This window comes from Carex rostrata, chromosome 19 (assembly GCF_964058835.1).
Source record: "Carex rostrata chromosome 19, lpCarRost1.2, whole genome shotgun sequence".
Lineage (NCBI taxonomy): Eukaryota > Viridiplantae > Streptophyta > Magnoliopsida > Poales > Cyperaceae > Carex > Carex rostrata.
In genome coordinates, this window is record NC_135936.1 from 7,049,506 (window position 1) to 7,073,518 (window position 24,013).

At 33.6% G+C, this 24,013-nt stretch overlaps 2 protein-coding genes across 2 annotated transcripts; one reads left to right on the forward strand and one right to left on the reverse strand.

Moving 5' to 3' along the window:
* The first annotated feature begins 8,852 nt into the window (after positions 1–8,852).
* LOC144571947 (putative aquaporin TIP2-2) lies at positions 8,853–10,226 on the forward strand. Its single transcript, XM_078321340.1, has 3 exons — positions 8,853–9,048; positions 9,217–9,464; positions 9,581–10,226. Exons 1-3 carry the CDS (start codon positions 8,922–8,924, stop codon positions 9,950–9,952), a joined length of 747 nt encoding a protein of 248 aa, XP_078177466.1. The 5' UTR covers positions 8,853–8,921; the 3' UTR covers positions 9,953–10,226.
* A 31-nt stretch (positions 10,227–10,257) lies between these two features.
* Positions 10,258–11,862, reverse strand: LOC144571948 (39S ribosomal protein). The gene is made up of 2 exons (XM_078321341.1): positions 11,444–11,862; positions 10,258–10,574 (listed from the first exon to the last, which is right to left on the reverse strand). The coding sequence occupies exons 1-2, from the start codon at positions 11,801–11,803 to the stop codon at positions 10,539–10,541; spliced, it is 396 nt and encodes a 131-aa protein (XP_078177467.1). The 5' UTR covers positions 11,804–11,862; the 3' UTR covers positions 10,258–10,538.
* Between the last annotated feature and the right edge of the window lie 12,151 nt (positions 11,863–24,013).

Below are 24,013 nucleotides of genomic sequence, written 5' to 3' on the forward strand. Positions count from 1 at the left end.
CATAGGAAATAAATAATAGATATTAAATAATAAATAACAAGCATATTCTTAGGAATAAGTATTGTGTAATTGTCATATTCTCTGTCCGGGCCCACAAGATGCTGTTTGCTGCATCGATCAATTTATATCCAAACAAATCCTAGTCAGCAAGGTACCAAGACAATTATTATAGCAATATGATACAATCCTATTCCTATGAGTTCGGATTATCTGTTGCAGATTTTCTAACACAACTCGTGGTACGAGTCACTGATGAATGGACTTTACGAACTTTTAACATAGTGACAAATGAATTATTCGGGTTCGGTTCGGCGAGGTCAAAAATTTGTGATTCATGAATATTCGGGTATAATTCGGAAATTATTTGGAATTATCCGGGCTAAAGATCTCAGTCCTGCAAGAGAGCAAAAAACAAAAAACAAAAATTTTGATAAAAATTCACAAATAATTCATAAAATTCCAGAAAGGTTCATAAAATTCACTAATAATTCGTAAAAATTTACGAATGATTCGGAATTATCCGGATCAGAGATCTCAGTCCTGCAAAAGAGCAAAAAAAAAAAAATGTTATGGGAAAAATTCGGAAAAAATCACAAATAATTTGTAAAATTCAGAAAAAAAATCGTAAAATTCACTAATTATTCAAGTTTAATTCAGTCAAAGTTCGGTCAACTGAATAATTTGACGTTTGGTTTCAGCATCACAAAAAAAAACAAATTATTCGGGTTTAATTCGCGAATAATTTGCAAATCTTGTGCCTGTGCTTTTAAGTTAGAACAGGAATTGTTATAGAAAAATTGTAAAAGAGAATTTGAATTGAGAGTTATATCATTGTCTACTTGACGCATCTCTTCGCTGGCCTTCTGTGACCACTCCGTTTGCAGTTAGCATTTCATGTGAAGTGTATATATATTTTTTAAATTAAAAAGTTGATAAACATAGAAATAACAAGTCCCGTGCAATTTTTATTTGTCCTTGTTATGAACGGAACCTTGTGAAATTACAATAAGAGCCAAGCATCTCAATTATCTAATAAGCCAATAAAGAAGAATGTTAGCACTTAGCACAGTGCATATGATTATGATTCTTTTTTATAAACCATAATTAAATTTTTTTTTTATAAAACTAACATAATTTTTTTTTTTTACAAAAACCATAAGAACTGAAATGTCATTTCGGTCCAATTCTTTTTTCAAACCGAAATGGCAATTCAGTCCGATATATTTTCACAATTTTTCAACGTATTTTTTTTCTCGAAATCTGTGAAAACGACTCGGACCGAATTGTCATTTCGGTCCAAAAAAAAAGGGGATCGAAATGACATCTCGGTTCTTATGATTTTTGTAAAAAACAAAGCACTCAAATTGGTTTGGTAAAATCTATTTATTTATTTATGGTTTCTACAAAAATTCTATGATTATTGCATAATATTTTGATATTACTCTCCAGATGTGATCATAATTGTTTGGGGCCTGATTCATCAAACTTGTTCGTCAATAAATGTACATTAATTACATCGTCAACAAGTATTAATTATATGTGTTCAGTTTGAATATTTATATTTAACATAAATATAATCAGCATTTACAGATAGCTAAATCAAATTGACACTACAAAATAATGTGATGTATATCTAATTATCTATTGATATGCGATTCAAGTCGAGTTGTTTTGAAGTAATTATAATTTTTTTTGTCCAAAGGCCTTTTTTTTAGTAAAAGAATTGTTTATGAACGCTGTACAAAATATTTAATAATATAAATCATATATAAAATTTTCAAATAAACGTAATTAAAATTTTATATTTTGATTATTGATGAAGGGAATCGATGGCTATGTAGTAAGTACCATGATCCATATATAATACACATGATGACAAACGTTACAACGGTTACGTCTTCTGGAATTTTTTTTGATAAATCATAATTAAAAAAAAAAGATATTTATGAAATCAACATGATTAGTTTTTTTTTTTTACAAAAATCTTAAGAATTAAATTACTATTTTGGTTTGAATTTTTTTTTTGGAGATTGAAATAGCAATTCAGTACTAGTTGATTTCACAGATTTAAAAAATAATGGTGTAGTTTTCAGTGTAACATTCACGGACCGAGATGTCATTTCGATCCAATATTTTTTTTAGTTTGGACTGAAATGACAACTCGGTCCAAATATTTTATTTATATTTTTAGAGTCTTTTGTTTTTTTTTTCTTATTCTCCTCCAAAAAATATACAAATCTATGGTTAGAATAAAAAATAAATGAGTTTTAAGAGTTGGAAACAAAAATGAGTGAAAAAAAAGGAGGAACCAAGAGAAAGAGAGACGACTGGTTCTTGAGTAAAAAATAATAATAATATAGTGGGACTGAAATGTCATTTCGGTCTAGATAATTTTTAGATTTTTTGTGGCTGTAGGATTGAAAATTTATAAAATCATCTTGTACCGAATTATCATTTCGGTTCTGAAAAAGAAAAGACTTCAGACCAAAATAACAATTCGGTTTTTATAGTGTTTGTAAAAACAAAACTAATTATATTGGTCTGGTAATTTTTTTTTAATTATGGTTTATGAAAAAAAATTCTGTCTCCTGGCCTCTTTTATTTTCTCAAAACGTAACGGGACAAATAAATTGTAGATTCCCTGGATAGAATGATTGAATGTATGTAAAGCCAAATGACGGGTAGATTCACTGACCACATTTTCTTCCTCCATACAGAGAAGTAATGATTTATTATATTATATTATATTAATTTTGGGATAGAATTGTATGATTCTTGCAACCAATTGTTTCTTGTACCTAACACTATACAATAAATTAGAATATCTAAAATTCGGTAAAATTTAAATTTAAATTAAATAGAATGTTGTGTTATTTACTTTTCTATGATAACTATGATTATTTATCGGTCTTTCCTTAAAAAATAAAAATATTTATATAAAAGAAATGTTAAATGTTTAAAATAAGACAACTTGTATAAAAAAATCTTATATTAAAATAAATTTGAACAAAAGAAATATTTTTTAAAACAATAAATTATAAATGAGGAGGGTTCAAATGCCTAAATCATGCCTTCATTTTTAAAAACTTTAATAACTAAAATTAAAACTTAAAAGTCAAAATAAAACCGTTTTGAATATGAAGTACATCATTTATCTCTACACGCGTAAAAGTAAAAAAAATTCAACTTTATTTTGATTGTCATCAAGATCTCGTGAAAATGTACTAATACAGATAACTTATAAAAATTTGAATTTTCAACTTATTGATTCACATAAAAGCAAAAATTTCATAAGATACATAGAATATAAAGTTTTATCATTGCTCTTGTTCAGAATTGCAACTTTGAACACATCATAGTTGTTGTTTTTTTACTATTGCTTGCATATATTTTTGGAGAAGGGTTAAAATGCACCATTGGTTTTGTGCCCCAACTATGCTCCACGTCTCTATCTCCGTTTATAAAGTTCAAACAGTCGATCCGAACCGTTCATCTTGTTCTACATATTAAAATGTGTTTAGAGACCAAATTTTATATTTTTTGAAATTTTTTTTTTTTTTTTACTATTTTTTTAGATAAGTACAAAATCACTGTTTTTGGATGGTTCAGATGCAGTGATTTTTTACCTATCTAAAAAAAATAGTAAAAAAAATTCCAAAAAATATAAAATTTGGTCTCTAAGTACATTTTAATATGTAGAACAAGATGAACGGTTCGGATCGACTGTTTGAACTTTGTAAACGGAGATAAAGACGTGGGGCATGATTGGGGCACAAAACCAATGGTGCATTTTAACCCTACTCATATTTTTGTTGGTGATATATGAAATTTATGCTGGGAAATGATTACCAATTAAGATCCAAAATTGGATATATATATATATATATATCTGAGTCTTGGACCACACCATGTTAGAACTCCCTTCAAATCTCAATCCATTCTATCTCATTAATGTATGGTACGTTTGGATGCATTTTAGAATAGCTATAATAGCTACTATTTGAGAATAGTATATGAGAATAGTGATTTTTGGAAGAGCATGAGAATAGTGTTGATGTGGTACTATTCGGAATAGCGAAAATGTTGCTTGGATTGAACATTTAGAATAGCGATGGAGTGATTGAACATTTGAGATAGCACCAATTCCTATTCCAACTTTTTGTAGGAATAACGGAATAGCGCTATTCTCGCTGTTCCGAATTACAATTGAGTATGTTTGAATGGATCGGAACAGTACTATTCTCGCCATTCTCAGTACATCCAAACATAACCTATAGACAGCCCTTGCATGTGTACACGCTAGTGTTTGGTAAACGGGCCGGGCCGGGCGAGCACACGGGCATCACGGTATTTTTTTTCAAAAATCCTGCCCTGCCCGTTTAATACCCGTGCCCGTCACGGGTTTGGGGGCAGGACGGTCCGGGTACGGGGGGCCGGGCGGTCCGGTCCGGTCCGGGTCCAGATCCGGTTTTTTACATAATAGACAGCCCTTGCATGTGTACACGCAGGCTTCCTATCCGTATACCCTGCATGGCTGCATTGCCATGTGATCCAAAGCTGTCAATGAAGACAATGATCGTGCATGTCAAGTTGTCAACTCTGTCCAACCTGACCACTATTATTTGCTCACCAACATTTGTATTAAAAATTAGAGAAGTACATAGACTAGACTATATATTTACACGAATATCTCAGCGCGCCTAAAACTACCTAACCTAACTAGTTACACAGTAATTGCAATAGACTACATAAACAAAAGTAAAGATTCACAACTCTGTCGACTCTCGGAGTGTAGTCTCCTGTCTCTCTAAAGATTTTGGTGGATGTGCCGATTCATTTCCTGTGCATTTTTTTTTTTTGGTACTAAACGCTGTACTTCTCTACCATCTTTATTCTTTAGCAAATATTTGCTGCTTTCGTTCACACCAAAGGGTCCACACGCCTGAATTCGCATCCTCTGAGATATCTCATATTTTGCGCGACTTTTTGGGAAATTTGAAATACGTTCTGCACGAATCTCTGAGATATTTCAAATCGATGTTCACTCAGAATGCAAGGGGCATTATTGTACTTCGAGATTCGTGTAGAAAGGATTTGAATGGTTTGAATTTTTTACTTGTCAAATCAAGGTTTGAGATATCTCACGGGCCGAAATTTTTATTAATAGAAAATATATTAAATAAATATCGAGATTAGAGAATGCTTTTGCGTTTTATCGAGATATAGAAAAACCGTTATTGTTTATCATGGCCTCTGGCCGTTATGGCTTATCACGGCCAGAGTTAGCACTTAATTAACAAGCTTAACCATTCTAACTGAATCATAAAAAAAACTGGAAAAAAAACCCTGTCCGTGATAGATTGGAACGGCCAGAGAAAAAAAAAAAATCTCTGTCAGTGATGAACAGTAACGGCCAGGTCCAAAAAAAAAAAATTGTTTCACCTCTGACCGTGATGGGTTATCACGGCCAGCCCTTTTTTTTTTTTTTTTCTTTCTGCCTCTGGCCGTGATAGATAGTAACGGCCAGGGTTTTTTTTCCGGTTTTTTTCTTACGCAGTTCAGTTAGAATGAATGATTAATTAAGTGTTAATTCTGGCCGTGATAAGCTATAACGGCTTCTAGCCGTAATAAACAATAACGGTTTTCCTATATCTCGATAAAATGCAAAAGCGTTCTCTAATTTCGATATTTATTTAATATATTTCCTATTAATATCTCACGGGATGCGAATTCAGTAGTGGGGGTTCACAATTGAATTGGCATATTGGCACCGGTTCAAATTTAGTCTGATTACAGATCAGAACTGTCTAATCAGTATCAAGATTTGTGTGAACAACCTTAAAATTAGTGCGAAGTAATTGCACACGAATCTTGATGCAGAAACCCCCCACGCCCACACTCCATTTTCTGAAACATTACTTTGACCTTATTTGAGCAAGAAGAAAAACATTTCAGCTTAGTAATGTTATAATTTGAACTAAGTTTAGAAGGGTGTTTTTTCATAATGCACCACTGAACTACCTTTTTTTTTTTTTAAGTCAATAAATATTGTCAACTGTGGAGGTTGGAAGAAATTCTTTCAAATTGATGTCATGATGCTCGGCAGAAGTTTGATTTTGAGTTTTGATCACCCTCCCCCTTGGAATGATCTGAGTCGTCGGTTTTAAACTGATACGAATCTCAAAACGAACCTCCTATATTTACATAGGAATCAAATTCCAATCGCTTGACTGGATTGTACTCGGTCAGAAATCTGGAAAGATATTTGCATGTGCATCATCATCAATCACATAAGCAACATCTGTGTGTGTCGAAGGACACGTCATCAAAATTAATCAAAGTGTTTCAGGTAGGGGTGGCAACGATCTGTCTCTGTCCGAGCTAGATCCTAACTCAGCTTATTAATTTTGAATTAAATTACAGCCAAGCGAACTAGATCTAGAACATTCGAATCAAAATCTTAGCTTGAAATTGTGACAAGTCAGTCCGAGCTAGCTCGTAAGCTGAGGAGCTGGCTCGTTGGGTTTGAATGGATCTTATTTTAAGCTGAACCGAGCTAGACAGTATAAAATGCATATAAAATCATACAAATTCATAAACTGATGTCTAACCGAGCTAGCGAGCAAACTAGGCCCCAGTTTGAACTCGTTAATTCTGGACTGAGCTAGTAGCGAGCTAGTTCGTTAACAGCTCAGTTCAATAACGAGCGAGTCAAATGCGAGTCACAATCAAGTCACGAGCTCCTAAGCTTTTTCACCACCCCTAGTTTCAGGTAATAATCATTTACTCTTCAGATGAGATATATATGATTTCAATGCACATTTGATTTACCTATTTTCCTCATAGTTGTCAAAGAAAAGAAAAAAAATCACATGAAGACATTAATTTAATAAGCGTGTAGCTCGTGTTCATTGTCATAATTCATACACCAATTATTATCACCCATTACTTTTGAAAATAAAACTAGTTGCTTCCTTCATATATTAAGCTTATCTACTCATACAGCGACCTTATTAAAAATTTATAATTAGTTGATACAGACAATTAAGCCTAACTCTAATCAAAATTAGTATGGTCGGTGATATTTTAGTCCTGTGGAAAGGCTTGGCACCGCTCGTACAAGTTTACAACAATGTCACGTCAGCAGCAATCGTGGGCCCCACCTCGTGAGGAAAAATCGCTAATGGTCGGCTGTGGGTGGGACCACAAAAATATTAACGAGGGCCCACCAATTATTTATGAGCTCCGCGACACTTCCATTTGAATACATGTCAGGTACAGCTGGCATGTTGGTATTGGATAAGGTCCTGTTCCTCATCCTCATCCACTCCTCACATTTCGCAAACCTTCCCTTTACTTCTATTTTTATTCTTTTTCATGTAAAATTTGTGGAGTTGTTTAAACCGGAAATTTTTTTATATACCATAATAATAAAAAAAAATCAAAACATATCTGTTTTGTGGGAATTTCACTTTTATTTAGACCGCAGAACCAATCTGCTGTCACACTTAACGGACTGTAAGATGTTTTAGATTGTTGTAACATGCAAAGTGGAGTCGCATATTGACTTTGCGATTTCTCCAAAATTGAGCCGCAGAGTCAATCTGCATGTAGAATTCTTCCAAAATGTTTTGGTTTATTTTTTTATTATGGTATTTTAAAAAATTTCGTTGTTTAAAGGTCCGATTAAAAGAAAGCTGATGGTATACTATATTCAAATAGTTGACATCTTCTTTTTTGCTTGGAACCATGAACTATTAATATCCATCAAATTGTTTCAAAATTTGGATGTTAGTTTGTTCGATATCAAAGTTACAAAAATAACAGCATTATTTCTAAATTCTAATTAATTTTCTGCACCGAGCAACAAACTTCTCTAATCTTGATCTTATATAAACCGCAGTTTAAATTGTATGCTTCTTTTAATACATAAATTACTTGTATATACATAATAAGATCAATGATTCTCAAGTAAGTTTGAGAATAAGTCTTTAGCCTAATATTTTTAATATGAGAGGTTATAGGTTTACAAACTTCATTAGAATTTGCCAGTATAAGCTCACCAGTAATGTGTGTATTCGTTATGATTGCTTTAGTTATGCTTTGATGATTTTTGTTGAAGCAACTATTGGGCTCATAAAATAGCTGGTTGATTAAAAATCAACGGAGATATCAAATTCAAACTAATTTGCTCAAAACTATTAGATATTTTTTGAGTGAGTCTATGGTACTATGCATATTACGATTTGTTACCGTGTTACGGCTCTATATTCGAGTTTTCAAATCCTAACAGTTGATTCGAACCGTTCATCTTGTTCTCCATATTAATATGTGTTTGGAGACCAAATTTTATATTTTTTGAAATTTTTTTTACTATTTTTTTAGATTTATTGAAAATCACTGTTTTTGAATGGTCCAGAATTTTCAGATCAAGTGATTTTCTAAATATCTAAAAAAATAGTAAAAATTTTCAAAAAATGTAAAATTTGGTCTCCAAACACATATTAATATGGAGAACAAGATGAACGGTTCGGATCGACCGTTAGGATTTGAAAACTCGAATATAAAGCCGTAGCACGGTAACAACCCATGATATGCATAGTACCATAGACTCACTCATATTTTTTTATTTATTCTCGTACCGTCTTAAGAAAATTCCAAAGATGACGCGCGATAGTTCAGTTTTACGCACCCCACATAAAATATTTCACTGTTATTTTCATTTTTCTCATGAGATGAGCATCCGTTATATTGGATCCGCATATAGAGATCCAACAAGCAACAATATGATCCAAATCAAGAAATCGTGTCATCACGTTCAGACCTATAAATAAGTAGCCATGGCCTAACCTTTTTTATAATCTTAAGAATCCATCTCCTTTAAGAATTTATTTCAAGATATCAACTCCATAAAAGAAGCCATGGCAGGCATTGCATTTGGCCGCTTTGACGACTCTTTTAGCGCTAGCTCTCTCAAGGCGTACCTCGCCGAGTTCATCTCGACCCTTATTTTTGTTTTCGCCGGTGTCGGTTCTGCCATAGCTTACAGTAAGTTATCTTCCTTTTCTTATCTCTTCTTCAAATTGATAAAAGAAATTAACAAGTGCAGTGCCACACAAGCTAATGTGTTTATCTAATAAAAGAAAAATAGAAGTTAGAAGACATCATTACTTTTCATTTGGGAGCTAATTGGTGTTTTTGCCTCTTCTCTTGTAGCCAAGTTGACTGGAACGTCTGAGCTTGACCCAGCTGGACTGGTTGCAGTAGCAATTGCCCATGCCTTGGCTCTTTTTGTGGCAGTAGCCATCGGGGCAAACATTTCCGGTGGCCATGTGAACCCGGCTGTGACCTTCGGCTTGGCGCTTGGAGGCCAAATCACCATCCTCACTGGCATCTTTTACTGGATTGCTCAGCTTGTTGGTGCTGTTGTTGGAGCTTTCCTCGTAGCATTCGTCACTGGAGCGGTATGATTTCTCTATACAAATAATCATTTTAATCCAGAGAAATAGAGATCCTATGTGTGTTTCGCACCAATTGGTGAATACCAAGCAATTGAACTAATTTTATCTTGCATTGATAGGCTACACCCACCCATGGTCTATCTGCTGGAGTCGGCGCAATTGAAGGCATAATATTTGAAATTATCATTACCTTTGGCCTCGTATACACTGTGTATGCAACTGCTGCTGACCCGAAGAAGGGAGATCTCGGCACCATTGCACCCTTGGCTATTGGGTTCATTGTCGGTGCCAATATCCTTGCTGCCGGCCCATTCTCTGGTGGGTCCATGAACCCAGCCCGCTCCTTTGGCCCGGCTGTCGCCAGTGGAAACTTCACTGACCTCTGGATCTACATTGTTGGTCCATTGATTGGTGGCGGACTTGCGGGTTTGGTATACACATATGCATTCATCAACTCTAGCCATGCACCAGTGTCCAGCAGCGAGTTCTAAGTTTTCAATTTTAACCATTTCTGTCCAAGTCTGGGACCTTTACGCGGTTCTGTTTTTGGGATTTGAATTTGGTTGGAATTCAAATTTGGGGTGGAATTATCTGAACAGATGTGGCAAGTTGTTTTTTCTGCTGTATTTTGGTGGGGGTTGAAAGAGTGGCTTTCCTGTTTCCTGTGAAAAATCAGTACCAGTGTTCCAAATTTGCTTTGCTTATTTCTATCGAGAGTTCTGTAACAAGTTTTTATCATCTCATGGCCACATTTTTTTATACAAATCACTACGTTAAGTTCATTCGAAATGCCAGCTTGACCTAATAACTTAAAATTATCCAGATCAATGGTATAAAGTCTTAAGGTGCCCAAGTAAAAACAAATATGAGTGTACACTTTATGGAAGGTACAGATGTAATTTAGCTCAGCTACAAGACATGAAAGCCAACTTTATGCTATTCATCAATGTATTGCATCCCAGGCAAATTTATATCTATCAATCCCATTGAAGATTACAATGCATCCAGCAAATGAATTAAATTAAAATGAGGAAAAATATAGGGCCTTTGTCAGTGGCAGCAGAGCTAAAAAGTGGATCACTGGGCTTGGGGTTTCTCTTGAGCTTTCTTAGGCTGAAAATGAAATAAGAACAGACAATGAGACTGTATCATACTACTTATATATAAACGTCCAATATGAAGTTACTGACAAATAGTGTTCAAATATTCGATTCAGATGAAGGGATAACTCATAATATGATATTAAGTGTGAAAAAAATGATGAAGCATGCAATAAAATTGGATGAGTTGAATTGAATTGAACTACAAAGAGAGAAGAAATCAAACTGAATACATCATTGGTCAACAACAAGTTAACCCAGGTCTGTACAACTGCAGTTGTAGTATTGTGTTCACAACTTAGTATAGCACTTGATCAGTGTCCTATCATCAACCTTTAGGGTTAAACTAGACTCTATCCATGCCAGTACCAGAAACCCATATGTTCTTAGTACAGATCAGCTGAGTAATAATCATGATCCTTTTACAAAGTTCAAATTTGGCAGATGAATGATATTACAATGTTGGTACACTAACACAATTTTTTTATTGCACAACTTGAAGGTAGAACCAATACATCTTGTTACCAGCATTTTGGGTGATTGCAATTTACATAACTACCAGTAAAGCCCCCCTAGTATAAGTCAGTTAAACTTTAAACAAACCTACATTTTAAAATTCTAACAAAAAAACATGCATGGTGTTAGAAAAAAAAATTGAAACCAATCAGAACCCCGTTATACCAATGCGAGACCTGAGAAGTACAAAATCATGCATGGTGTTAGAAAAAATTGGCCCTTGATTAAATGCTAGAGCACCAATTAGAACCCATTACTCAAGAGCCCCAAATCAGTAGACCTTTCTATCACATTGCCTAAAAAAAAGTATGCCAACAAGGTGTTCCACAAAATACCCCAACCAAAACCATGGAAATGAGCACAGACCTTCGTTCCAGGAAAACTCTGACCGATCTCCTCCACTGGTATAACCACCGGCCAAGGTTCTCCGGCCTCGCGAAACATCTGCTCAGTCTCCAGCAGTTGGCCACGGTCAAGGATCTGCTGTTTTATGACCTGGGCCGGGGTGGAAGAGGCGTCGATCGCCTCCTCAACTCCATTGACGTAGGTGACAACCACACGAGGCGGCAACGCTGCGTCAGGGAGGCGGTGCAGCTCGACGACGCACGCCGGGTTCGACTCCTTGGCCTTGCGCGCGTTGCACTGTGCCAGGAGCTCCACGCACGCGGCCTTGCGCGGGTCCAGCGCGTTGTACTGTATCACCACTTTCGAGAGGAATTTCAACATTTTTTTATCACCTCTAGGGTTTTAGTTGTGTTTCTCTGTTCTCGGCTCGGTTGGAGAGAGACGGGTTATGGTCGTCATTCAACGTATCATTGCATATCCATGATCCGATTTAAACGAATTCGTATCCTCTGCATTAACTTAAAAAGGTATCTTTTGAGTTAATGTATCTAGACCGTCCAAATAACTTTAAAAATCGGGTGACGGGCTCCATTTACAATCAGACAGCTTAGATGCATCAACTCAAAAGATGTTTTTTTGAATTAATGCAGACGATGCGGACTTGATTTAAATATAGTGAAACTGTTTGACAAGTGAAAACATAAGCAACAGTTATCGGATTTAGTTTGGTGTTCCCGAATCCGGATATCAAAACCTGAAATCTAATATAAATCCAATAATGCAGTTAAAGGACAATAATCTAGATTTTGAACAAATATGATCTAATTAAAATGAATTTCCGAATAATGCCTTTTATTTTAGTATTCGTTAAAATTAATATTGTTCATTTGTATTTTACAAGGTTTTAAATAGCGATTATCGCGTCATAACAGAAAGGCTAAAAAAAAAAGCTATTGCGAATAGCGTAGCTACAACGAAAGCTATCTTACATAACTTTGTTTTTTCAAAAAAATATATTTTATATTTCTATAAATTATCAACATTATCTAAAGTCTCATGAGCAATAAGTAACACAAAATTGATTAAGGAATTAAAATATTCATATTGAACCAATAGAAAGTCCAAATTACTATTCAAAATATCCCTAATAATATCATAAAATATCTATCTTTTTTCCATTCAAAATAACCTAACTAAGCATCATGCTGACATTTTTATTTTTACCCATTTTAAAAAATATTTTAATAAAAATAACCATGGTTTTGAACAAATTTTAAAAATACCCAAACCGTGGAAAAAATTCACGGTTTGGAATTAAATTCGGAACCGTGAAAAAAATCCACGGCCCGAAATTTTTATTCGGAACCGTGGAAAAAATCCACAACCCGGAATTTTTATTCCAACCCGTGAAAAAAATCCAAAGCCTGGCCATTTTTTTTTTTTTTTGGGTTTTTGCATGGCTAGGCATTAATTGGCATGTATGCCATGCAAATTAGAAAAGGAATTTAATGCATGTTGGCCACTTACTATTTAAATTTTTGTAATTTAAAATTAATGAAGACAACGGACTGAGCTGAAGAGCAAATAAAGTAGAAATTAAATAGGCCAAATTTAAAAATTAAGAAATAAAGAAGCGTGGCGGTACCAAATGGAAAGTAATAAAGTATTTTATAAAAAATGGTAACAATTATATATCTTTATTATTATTAACCCTTCTTCTGTGATTCCCGCAAATAAAGAAAGCATATCCAATAAAAAGAATAATTTTAGATTTTATAATAACTAAGAAATATTATTAATAAACAAATATTTCAGATTATAATATAATTTAAAAAGAATACTTGTGAATAAAGAAATTGCCAGACTTTTATTAAACTTAAAGAAATCAATATCTATCAAATTATGTGATCTCAGATAATATAATGCTTTATTACTTTCCATTTGGTACCACCACGCCTCTTTATTTCTTAATTTTTGAATTTGGCCTATTTAATTTCTATTTTATTTGCTCTCCAGCTCAGTATGTTGTCTTCATCAATTTTAAATTACAAAAATTTAAATAGTAAGTGGCCAGCATGAATTAAATTCCTTTTCTAATTTGCGTGGCATGTCAATTAATGTCTAGCCGTGCAAAAAACCAAAAAAAAAAAAAAAAACGGCCGGGTCGTGAATTTTTTTCACGGTTTGGAATAAAAATTATGGGCCATGAATTTTTTCCACGGTTCCGAATAAAAATTATGGGCCGTGGATTTTTTCCACAATTCCGAATTTAATTCCGGACCGTGAAATTTTTTCCACGATTCCGAATTAAAATTCGGGACTGTGAATTTTTTCCACGGTTTGAGTATTTTTAATTTTTTTCAAAAACTTGGTTATTTTTATTAAAATATTTTTAAAAATAGATAAAAATAAAAATGTCGGAGCATCATGGCATAAACTACATATTTTGTTTTATTAAAATAAACATATGCATCTTGGAATAAACTATCTATCTTATTCTATTTAAAAACAAAATCAATCTGGCCTTTGAAAAAATTGATCTGTAAAATTAATTTTCAGTTTAGGTCTTTATATAAAAGCCTATGTAGCATAACGTGCGCTATAGGGCGTAACGTGTAGCGCAAATAGCGGACCGCTATTACCGCTATAGCGGTTGTAGCTGAAATAATGCACTTTTTATTCCATAGCGTAGTGTTTAAGGTCTAAAAATGCTATAGCGCGCTATTTAGAACGCTGATATTTTATATTCATTCATTAAGCATTAGTGTTATTCATACTTCATTATTATCCGTTAAAACTAATGGATAACAAACCAATAATAAGTAATTATCAAATAAAATAATAATTTATATAATTTAACATAAAGTATAACTAATAGATAAATATAGTAAACAAATCATGCACGTAATAATTCACAAAAAAATTAATTTTGAATTCTGCTACCATGACATCGGTGATAAATACCGGTGTTGTAAAAAACAGTCTTAATGGTCATTTAATCGTTAACGACAGTCAAACTATTACGAATACACTTAACAGATGCATGTTTTTAGATGAAAACGATTAATCGGGCATTTTACTGTTTAATCATTCGTTTATTCCCGTTTATTCTCGTTTATTCATGTTTATTTCTATTTATTCCATTAAATATTTATTTTTCACATTGATTTTTTTTTTCTGTGATAGTGTGTGATAATAAGTTTTATAAACCATATTTTGTAGTTTTATTATGGTTGGACATACATCCAATATTTTTTATATATGTTTTTTCTTCTTGCTTATTTTGAAGTTGATTAATTCTTCTGTTATTTATATACCATATATTTTTCTTACTCAATGTTGTAATTTTTTTAATTAGTACAACATGTTCATTTATGAAACTAAGTTGCTATCATAAATTAAATTTAGTGATTTTATGTTGGAATGTTTCATTTCTTTCAAATAATATATTATTAGTATTTGAAAATGCTTAATTCTTGAATTTATTTTTTCATTAAATAAATGTGTTACTTATACATGAAAATTCTTATACATTAAGAAAATATAAAGGTAATGTCATATTATAATAATGGAACTAAGTTAAATTAAGTTTATTTGATAAGTTTAATGAGTTAAATAACTTATTGTTAATAAATTATGATATATATACAAAAATTTAATAAAAACGTTAAATTGTCTGCATAATTCCTGTTGGGGTTTACGGTGCTATAACCAAAAACCCGTTTAGGCTTAAGTTGCGGAATAACCGTAGAACAAAAATTTCTACGGCCAACTTAAGCTCAGGATTAACGGGGTATGTCAGGAAACTTTCCAAGGCGGTCCACCTTCAGTATTCCTTTGGCATCAAAACCCAATTTAATCATTTTTATAGATCTACTCCATGATTGATTTCTAAAACTTTAATCTACTTACCAATTAAATAGATTAATATAGCATATTTATACCTTGTTTCCAAATCACAGTTGGAATGCAGACCGAGCGAGTAGAGCCTCACCAGGGAAGGAATCGACTCGGAGTATCACACGTGTGATACCTCTATCGGTTATCCACCAGGACTAACCGGAGAGCGGTTTAGTTCTTCTGCCAGAAATACCGTAAATCGCGGAATTATGCAAAAACACTATTCACGGGAAAAAGACGAAAACCCGTAAACACAAATTTTCAGTTGCTCAGTTTCATCAATATGCAAAACTGACATACCGCGAAATTCGGTAAAACACTATTCATCGATCCAGTAAATATACTTCACAACAACTCGCAAGATTATACGTCAACTACGTATAACTTTCTTTTCTCAACCGAAACACTATTTGGGAGAGAAACCGAGAAAGAGAGAAAATACCGATCCGTTTCGACACGAAACGGTATGAGTGAATTAGCAAATTTCTCTCTACCCCTCCACCCCTATTTATAGGGTTTAGGGTCGGTTGCCAAAAGACCAAAATGCCCTCCAAGTTCGGCCAATTTACAAGATATGTCATTGAATGGATAAGGATGACATGTCATGTGGATAAGATAGATGACGTGTCATCTGGATAGGATCGATGACATGTCATGCGGATAAGCACGAATCTGAAAAGACCCGAATGCCCTCGGTCCGAATACAAATAATATTCGTATAATTATTCTGAACAATTATATATATTTTTCTTGTGGTTGTTGTTTCGGTAATTTATACAATGTGTCCTGCACATTTATAAATTAACCGGTTAACTTTTATACAACGTGTCACACACGTTTATAAATTAACCAATGTTTTTGCTTGTTATTTTTACATAACATTTATAATTTAATTATAACACGTATAATTAATTATAACCATCTTACTATTGATCATAACCAATTTATAATCAATCACAATAAGATTCTCCGATTAACTCCTATATGGTGTGACCCAATAGGATCTGTGTTATGTTGGTAAATAGAGTTAAAACTATTTTAACTTCTATAATCATGAGCGGCATCTGGCAACACATCATGACCATCCAATTACACAGATGATGATGTACTGTACAATATCACGATCCAGTAAACAATTTACTTGTGTCTGTTCTTCTGTCTCATAGCTATCAGATCAGTTTCAAGGTAGATGTGTGTCATCCTTGCTAACTGAATCTTTTCTTGATCTTGAGTAGATTATCAAATATAATTATTCTTGTAATTATACCGCTAGCAGATAATCTAACTCTACCAAGGGGCCCAGTGATGCTATAGCTCGTATAGAGATACGAGGGACAAATAATATTCTTGGTAAACTATCACTTCCTCAGCTAAGCTATACATATGGAAAAGCTACCGTTATGACTGCTTTTTACGGACAGCGGTAGATAACAATCACACATACATATTTCTCAGTGGGAACGATAAATACCTCATACTGTAGAACCTGACACTAAATGAAAACATAAATGACACGAACACAATTCTATTTAATGTTTCATTCGGGGTGTGTCAAATACCATGTTCCTAGAACATGTATCTATGTGATTAAAATGACATCTCGTGTCAGGTGGTTTGTAAAACTTAACCATCTTTTAATCCACATACTAACCTTATCGCGGTAATTAGTGTTCCTGCTAATTACCTTGGTCAGTGACCTTTTAAGAGTATATATTATCTATATTATGGAGTTTCACAATTTCAGTCATGAACTCGAAATGATCCATAAATTCAATAATACTCAAGGCAACAAAATGATATATAAATAAACATTCAATTCATGAACAAAGCTTTATGATAATTTATCGTATTATTGACTTCTAGATTATTACAAACTAACAATTCCGATTAATCGACTGAATATCGATTAATCGCTCGGCGGTACCCCGTCCGTTTGACAACCGTATACCGTTATTTACAACACTGGTAAATACCACTAACTTCAAAACCTATAAAATCATATTTAAACAATGAATCCAAGCTGTTTAAACCGATCTACTTCATAAGTCGTGCATTTACATACAAAATTTATAACTTTTTTAATTTATCTAATATCAAGTCAAGTAGTTAAATATGAGTTTTTTTTTAAGTTAATTTCAATAATTTCATTTTTCATCATTTTTTTTTACCGTTTAACTTGGTATACTAAAAATTTGAAAAATTATAATTTTTTATGTAAATGCATTACTCATAAAGTAGACCAGTTTGAACAGTTTGGATTCATCATTTGAAGCCTATCCGATAAATTTGAAGTGTAACGTCATGTAATTTTAGGTACGTACGATCTAATTGAAAATTTTAGTTTTAAAAACAATAAATTATGTAACGCCACGTTAAATCAAAATACAATATTAAGGTACGATTAAAATAATTTAAATATCTTTCTTCTTTCCTTAATTAAATAAGAATACCAAATAGACACCTTGAATATAATTTGTGTAGTCCGAAATTCAGCATGGATTAGAACACCATATAATTCTAAGGGAGCATCTAGCTATCCCCCCGTAACAATCCCCCATTTCATCCCCCAGTCATTAACTACTTCAATAACTACTAACTGCCTAGGGGGACCACTTACTATTTGGGGACCACATAATATTTGAAAGATTTTACAACTGGCGCACACAAGTATTCATCTATAATGCATCAAGTATTCATATATAACACATCAAGTATTCATAACTAATATATCAAGTATTTTAAAAAAAAAACTGGACACGTTTTTAGAGGTGGGATTTTTTTTTCTTCGTTCAATCTAATCAATATTTCTGACGATCGGTGAAGAATTTTGCAAATCTAAAACAACGAATGTTTTTGATATAATTTTATCTTTAAAATGAGATCCATGATGATATACTTTCGAGTTGTCCGTTGTACAAGTATTCATCCTTATCGAGAAAGTATTCATCCTCGTCGTGCAAGTGCAAATATAGAAACTGGACACATCACTCATCCATCTTTTACACGTTTTTAGAGGTGGTTTTTTTTCTCCGTTCAATATAACCAATATTTCTGACGATCTATGAGGAATTTTGCAAATCTAAAACTACGAACGTTTTCTACACAATTTTATCTTTCAAATGAGATCCATGATGACATACTTTCGAGTTGTCCGTTGCACAAGTATTCATCTCTTATCGAGAAAGTATTAATCCTCATCGTGTAAGTGTAAATATAAAAACTGGACACATCACTCATCCATTTTTTTCATGTTTTTAGAGATGGGTTTTTTTTTTTCTCCGTTCAATCTAACCAATATTTCTGACGATCTGGGAAGAATTTTGCAAATCTAAAACCACGAACGTTTTCTACACAATTTTATCTTTCAAATGAGATCCATGATGACATACTTTCGAGTTGTCTGTTGCACAAGTATTAATATCTTGCCACGCAAGTATTCATACATAAGATATTAAGTATTCATTTATACACATTGAAGTATTCATTCATATATCTCTATTTTTTTTCAAAATTTATTTTTATGTCATTTATTTAATACGCAGTGGCCTAATTCACCATTAATAAAGCTTTGTTCTTTGCAAAACTCGCTACTTCATGAGAAAAGGGAACATAAACATGAAAAAGATTAATTGCATATACATATACAAAATTATTTTGATACGATCGACAGTGACGGATCTGACCCGGTAGAGACGTGCTCGAGTATTCATTCAAACACATTGAAGTATTCATTCATACACATTGAAGTATTCATTCCTGGCAGAGGCGTGCTTGATTGGGATGGAGTGACGGATGATCTCCGGCAGAACGTTCGCTAGAGCAGGAGCAGCAGGCATAGAGGGAAAAAATCGAGGCGAAAGTGTAAGAGGGAGGGAGCTTATTTTATTTATCATTTCGAGGTGGGAGAGGGAGGGGAGCTTATCAATGGAAAAACGGAGGTGGAGGAGGAGGTGGGATGCGGAGGTGGGAGAGGGAGGTAGAGGCGGAGGTGAGGTGAGGTGAAGGTGAGAGAGGGAGGTGGGAGGCGGAGGTGGGAGAGGGAGGCGGAGGCGGAGGCGGAGGTGGGAGAAGAAGATGGAGGTGAAAGAGAAAAATAGAGGTGGAAGAGAAAGGGAGAAAGAGGAAAGAAATAAAGATTGTTAGAAATAGTAGTTATAGTTATAGTTAAAATAGAAAGTTAGTTGGGGGATGAAATGGGGGATGGATAGGTGGGGGATATTATAATTAGCCTAATTCTAATTATAGGTCATCCGAGTATGCAAAGCTTCAAATTAAAATAATGATTTCAGCAGTCCATATATCTCCCTCTAGCAAAATAACCAACTCAAAATATAACCAACTATGCACCCTTTCAAACAGCCGTGTCTTTCCCTCTAACTTCTGTCTCCTATAGTCCCGCCCTTCCTATAAATTAAACCAACCTCACTATGACATGTTTTATATAAACACCCCCCCTCCATCTCCGTTTTGTCTCAATCCCCGAACCTACTCTTTGATCATCCCTTTAATGAAAGAGAATGCCCAAGAGGTTAAGAATTTTAGACCAATTAGTTTAATTAATTGTAGCCTTAAAATTATTACTAAATGCCTAACTGATAGACTTGCAACTTGTATGGATACATTGATAGACTCCTCCCAGAATGCTTTTATTAAAGGTAGATACATTATGGATAATATTGTTGTTGCGCATGAGATTTTACATACTGTTAGGATGCATAAAATAAAAGGGGTGCTTTTCAAACTTGATTTTGAAAAAGCATATGATCGTGTCAATTGGGAATTCTTGCTGGATGTACTCAAACAAAGGGGCTTTGGGGACAGATTTGTTTCTTGGATTCATAATTTACTTATTTCTGGTAAATCATGTGTTAATATTAATGGAGAATTAGGGGATTATTTTCAGTGTAAAAGGGGTTTACGACAGGGGGATCCTTTATCTCCTTTCCTATTTAATTTAGTGGCTGATGTCCTTAACAAAATACTTAAAAAGGCTCAAGCTGCTGGTAGGATTCGAGGTTTAGGAAATATTTTGAACTTAGGTGATGTATTAAATTTACACTTTGCAGATGATACATTGATTTTTTTGCAGGCAGATAGACATATGATTAACTCTTTGAAATGGATTTTACTCTGTTTCGAAAACCTCTCAGGGTTGAAAATAAACTTTGATAAAAGTGAAATGGTGCCTTTAAACCTAACACAACAAGAGGGTCAAGTGTTGGCTGCCCAAATGGGATGTAAATTAGCTAGCTTACCTATAACTTACTTAGGTGTTCCTTTACATTGGAAACAATTGCCTATGACTTGTTGGAATGACCTCGTTGAAAAGATTGAAAAGAGATTGCAATCTTGGAAAAGTAAGTTGCTGTCTTTGGGAGGGAGAGTGACCTTGTTGAATTCTGTGGTTTCAGCTATACCTTTGTATTGGTTATCGTTGTATAAAATGCCAACCAGAATTAGGATGAGAATTGACCAACTAAGACGACGGTTCTTATGGTTTGGGGGAACCTCTGTTAGGAAAAAATATGCTCTTATTAGTTGGACCAGGGTTTGTAGGAGTAAAAAACTTGGTGGATTAGGTGTCCTTGATTTACAGATGATGAACAAAGCACTCTTAGCTAAATGGCTCGTTAGATTTTTAGATGATTCAGTTTTAGGTACTTGGAAGACTATTTTGCAACAGAAGTATAGTGTATTAGGTACCTATGGATTGCTTTCCCCTTTTTGGAAAGATATCATGAAAACTAAAGATATAGTTGATGTTAGCACGGATTGGCAGGTAGGGAATGGGCACTGTATAAAATTTTGGCTTGACAGGTGGATTGGTACCACTGCCTTGCATACTGTTTATCCCAACCTGTTTACAATTGCATATGATCAAAATATTTTAGTCTCACAGGTGTTTACTTCTCATGGCTTACATTTAGAATTTTGCAGACAACTAGTTAGTGTCTACCACACAGAGTGGTGTGCTCTATTATCCCAGTTTCATAATTTTCAATTGAGTTCTAATAATGATCAAATCATTTGGCGATGGTCTAGTACGGGTAGATTTAGCGTGCATTCTTTGTATACTTGGCTGGCTTTTGGGGGGGATTCCTAATTCAATATTTTCCTGCATTTGGAATGCCAATATACCCCTCAAAATTAAAATTTTTTTATGGTTAGCCAAACAAAACAGAATCTTGACAAAGGATAATTTAGGTAAAAGGGGGTGGAATGGTAACCAAAGTTGCATATTTTGCACCACACAGGAATCTGTTTCGCATCTATTTATACTTTGCCCTTTGGCTAGACAGATATGGGATTGGATAGCTCAATTTAACAATTTTGTGTTTATTTGTGCAACACTAGATGAGCTGTGGGACATAGGTGCATATATACCTATGAAAGATGACAATTTAATTATGATTATTATAGGTGCAGTTTTGTGGACTTTGTGGCTTGAGAGAAATAGGCTTATCTTTAGGGGGGGCATTGCCAAACAAGCTAGTAGTCTAGGGGTTCAGATTATAACTATTGCTAAGTTTTGGTGTTCCAATCAAAAATATAATGCGCTTGAGAAACTAACATTTGTGCTGCCTCATGATGTTAAGGGCCTATTAGGAGGTTTGCATACCATCCCTATGGAGGATGGGGAGGCTACAATCCCTATGCTTGGGATAGGGCATTCGATGGCGGACAGGTTTGACGATGCAGATGAAGGCCTAGGAAGTTGAAGGCAAGAAACTTTTGTGATTTTTACTAATGCAGGGGCCTTTTTGCTAAAGTGTGTCATATATGGTAGTGGTAGTAGATGTTCCTATTAGTCTATATGTTTTATTTGCAGGTTATTTTCGTTGGTATTGTCTTAATGCCGTGTTTTGTTGATCTTTATTTTGTTTGTAATATTGTTGTGGTACCAATGTTGGTACCGGTTCGCAAATACATTGTAATGGGGTTTTCGTTTTATTAATGGAAATCGGTGGGATTTTACCCACTTCTTTCAAAAAAAAAAAAAAATCATCCCTTTAATTAACTCTGATAAGTTAACAAATCTATTTTGATTCAATCGAATCCTTTGTTTTAATTTTATTTGTTGCACCCAAAGATCTCAAAACTGCACCACTTGCCATACCGGCCGGTTGAATCCCTCTCGTGTCAGAAATTTCTGCTTGAAGGTACTCTAAGCCATGATATTTTATTTATATTATTGTTGCATAACACTTCCTCGATTAGGATATAATAAGTAAATATATTGGTTAGAATTAATTATTGTCCTTAGATTGTAGAAACTTCTTATTAGTATTTGTTTAATTCAAAAACTGAAAATTTGAAGTTATTAATAAATATTTTATTTATATTATAATCTGAAAATTATTTAATATTAAGAGTTTCTGAAATTATATTTAATATCTGAAAAACTTTCTTTTAATATATACCGAGCTTAGTTTTATTCGGGATCATATAATTTGATAAATGTTAATTATAATTAAGTATATTAAGATCTGGAAGTTGTTCCTATTAATAAAGTATTTTCTTTAGTTACATTAAAAATTGATTATAATGTATAGTATTATAGATAATTTTGTATTTGATAACTAGATCTAATTAGATATTTGTATAAACTCTCACTAATCGTTGTTATTATTATTGTGAGTGATTTTGGTCCACTCCAGAATTTTCCTATTATTATTATAATTATTATTTTTATTGTGTTAATTGTTTCATGTCCGATAAAATCACAGCATAAGGAGATAACAAGTCATGACAATTTTGCTAAATCTAATTTGTAAAAAGATTTATTCTGCAAGTTGTTAATTAAACGGTAATCAAATGTTTATTTAAATGAAAAGTAGTAGCAAGCATTCATAGTTTAATATCTCTCAATAGGAAGAATTCCTTGGTCTTATTTTTGTATTGATCTGTTGTAATATTATCTTAATAATTAAAAACATGTCAAAATAGTACCCTTTTTCCAGATTTAAAAATAAATTCCAGAAAATATAAAATTTAGAAATCTTGAATACTAAAATATATTCTCATTTATTTCATACTAAATTATTTTATGCCAAATTTAAAATACACAATATTAAGAGTTATTAAAGAATTTTTGGATATGAATGCAAGTAAACATTTCTAAACAGAGATATGTTTGTCCACTAGGTTCGGCTTTTGAAGATTTAAGAGACGTAAGAGACGACCAAGAATTTACTTAGATATCAGGTACGGGTTTCCTGGACCTTGTCAAATTGTACTTACTGTTTTTGTATCCATTTAATTGTTTGGAATTGTGCATGTTGAATCGAACGATCCCTTTGGCTTGTTTAGAATTACAATAGGATTATTTCATATCGATCATAAGACTTGTAAGTAGGGTGTGTTGAGCATGATATTGTGTAGTGTTAAATGACGAACGTAAAAGGTAATGGTTATGTTAAAGGAAAGGGGCCAACATGTGTTGAATGCATGTTGGAATGTATACATTGGGTCTAGGTTCGACTAGACCCCTCGTCAATGTGGCGTTGGATGGATTTCCCGTCACGGGTCAAGACCTAGCGTAGGGTGGATTTCCCGTCTAGTGAGACAGCCAATATCTAGCGTAGGGTGGATTTCCCGTCTAGTTAGAAGTCTTCCGTTGTTGGATGGATTTCCCAGCGGAGTGGCGGTCTTCCAGTGTTGGATGGATTTCCCACTGGATTGGCAAATAAA

What these genes read in the sequence shown, in the direction of transcription:
- LOC144571947 (XM_078321340.1), top strand. Translation starts at nt 8,922, where the DNA reads ATGGCAGGCATTGCATTTGGCCGCTTTGACGACTCTTTTAGCGCTAGC. An exon ending in CGGTTCTGCCATAGCTTACA is followed by an intron (nt 9,049 to 9,216) that starts GTAAGTTATCTT and finishes CTTCTCTTGTAG; the next exon opens with CCAAGTTGACTGGAACGTCT. An exon ending in TAGCATTCGTCACTGGAGCG is followed by an intron (nt 9,465 to 9,580) that starts GTATGATTTCTC and finishes TTGCATTGATAG; the next exon opens with GCTACACCCACCCATGGTCT.
- LOC144571948 (XM_078321341.1), bottom strand. Translation starts at nt 11,803, where the DNA reads ATGTTGAAATTCCTCTCGAAAGTGGTGATACAGTACAACGCGCTGGAC. An exon ending in AGAGTTTTCCTGGAACGAAG is followed by an intron (nt 10,575 to 11,443) that starts GTCTGTGCTCAT and finishes TTTCATTTTCAG; the next exon opens with CCTAAGAAAGCTCAAGAGAA.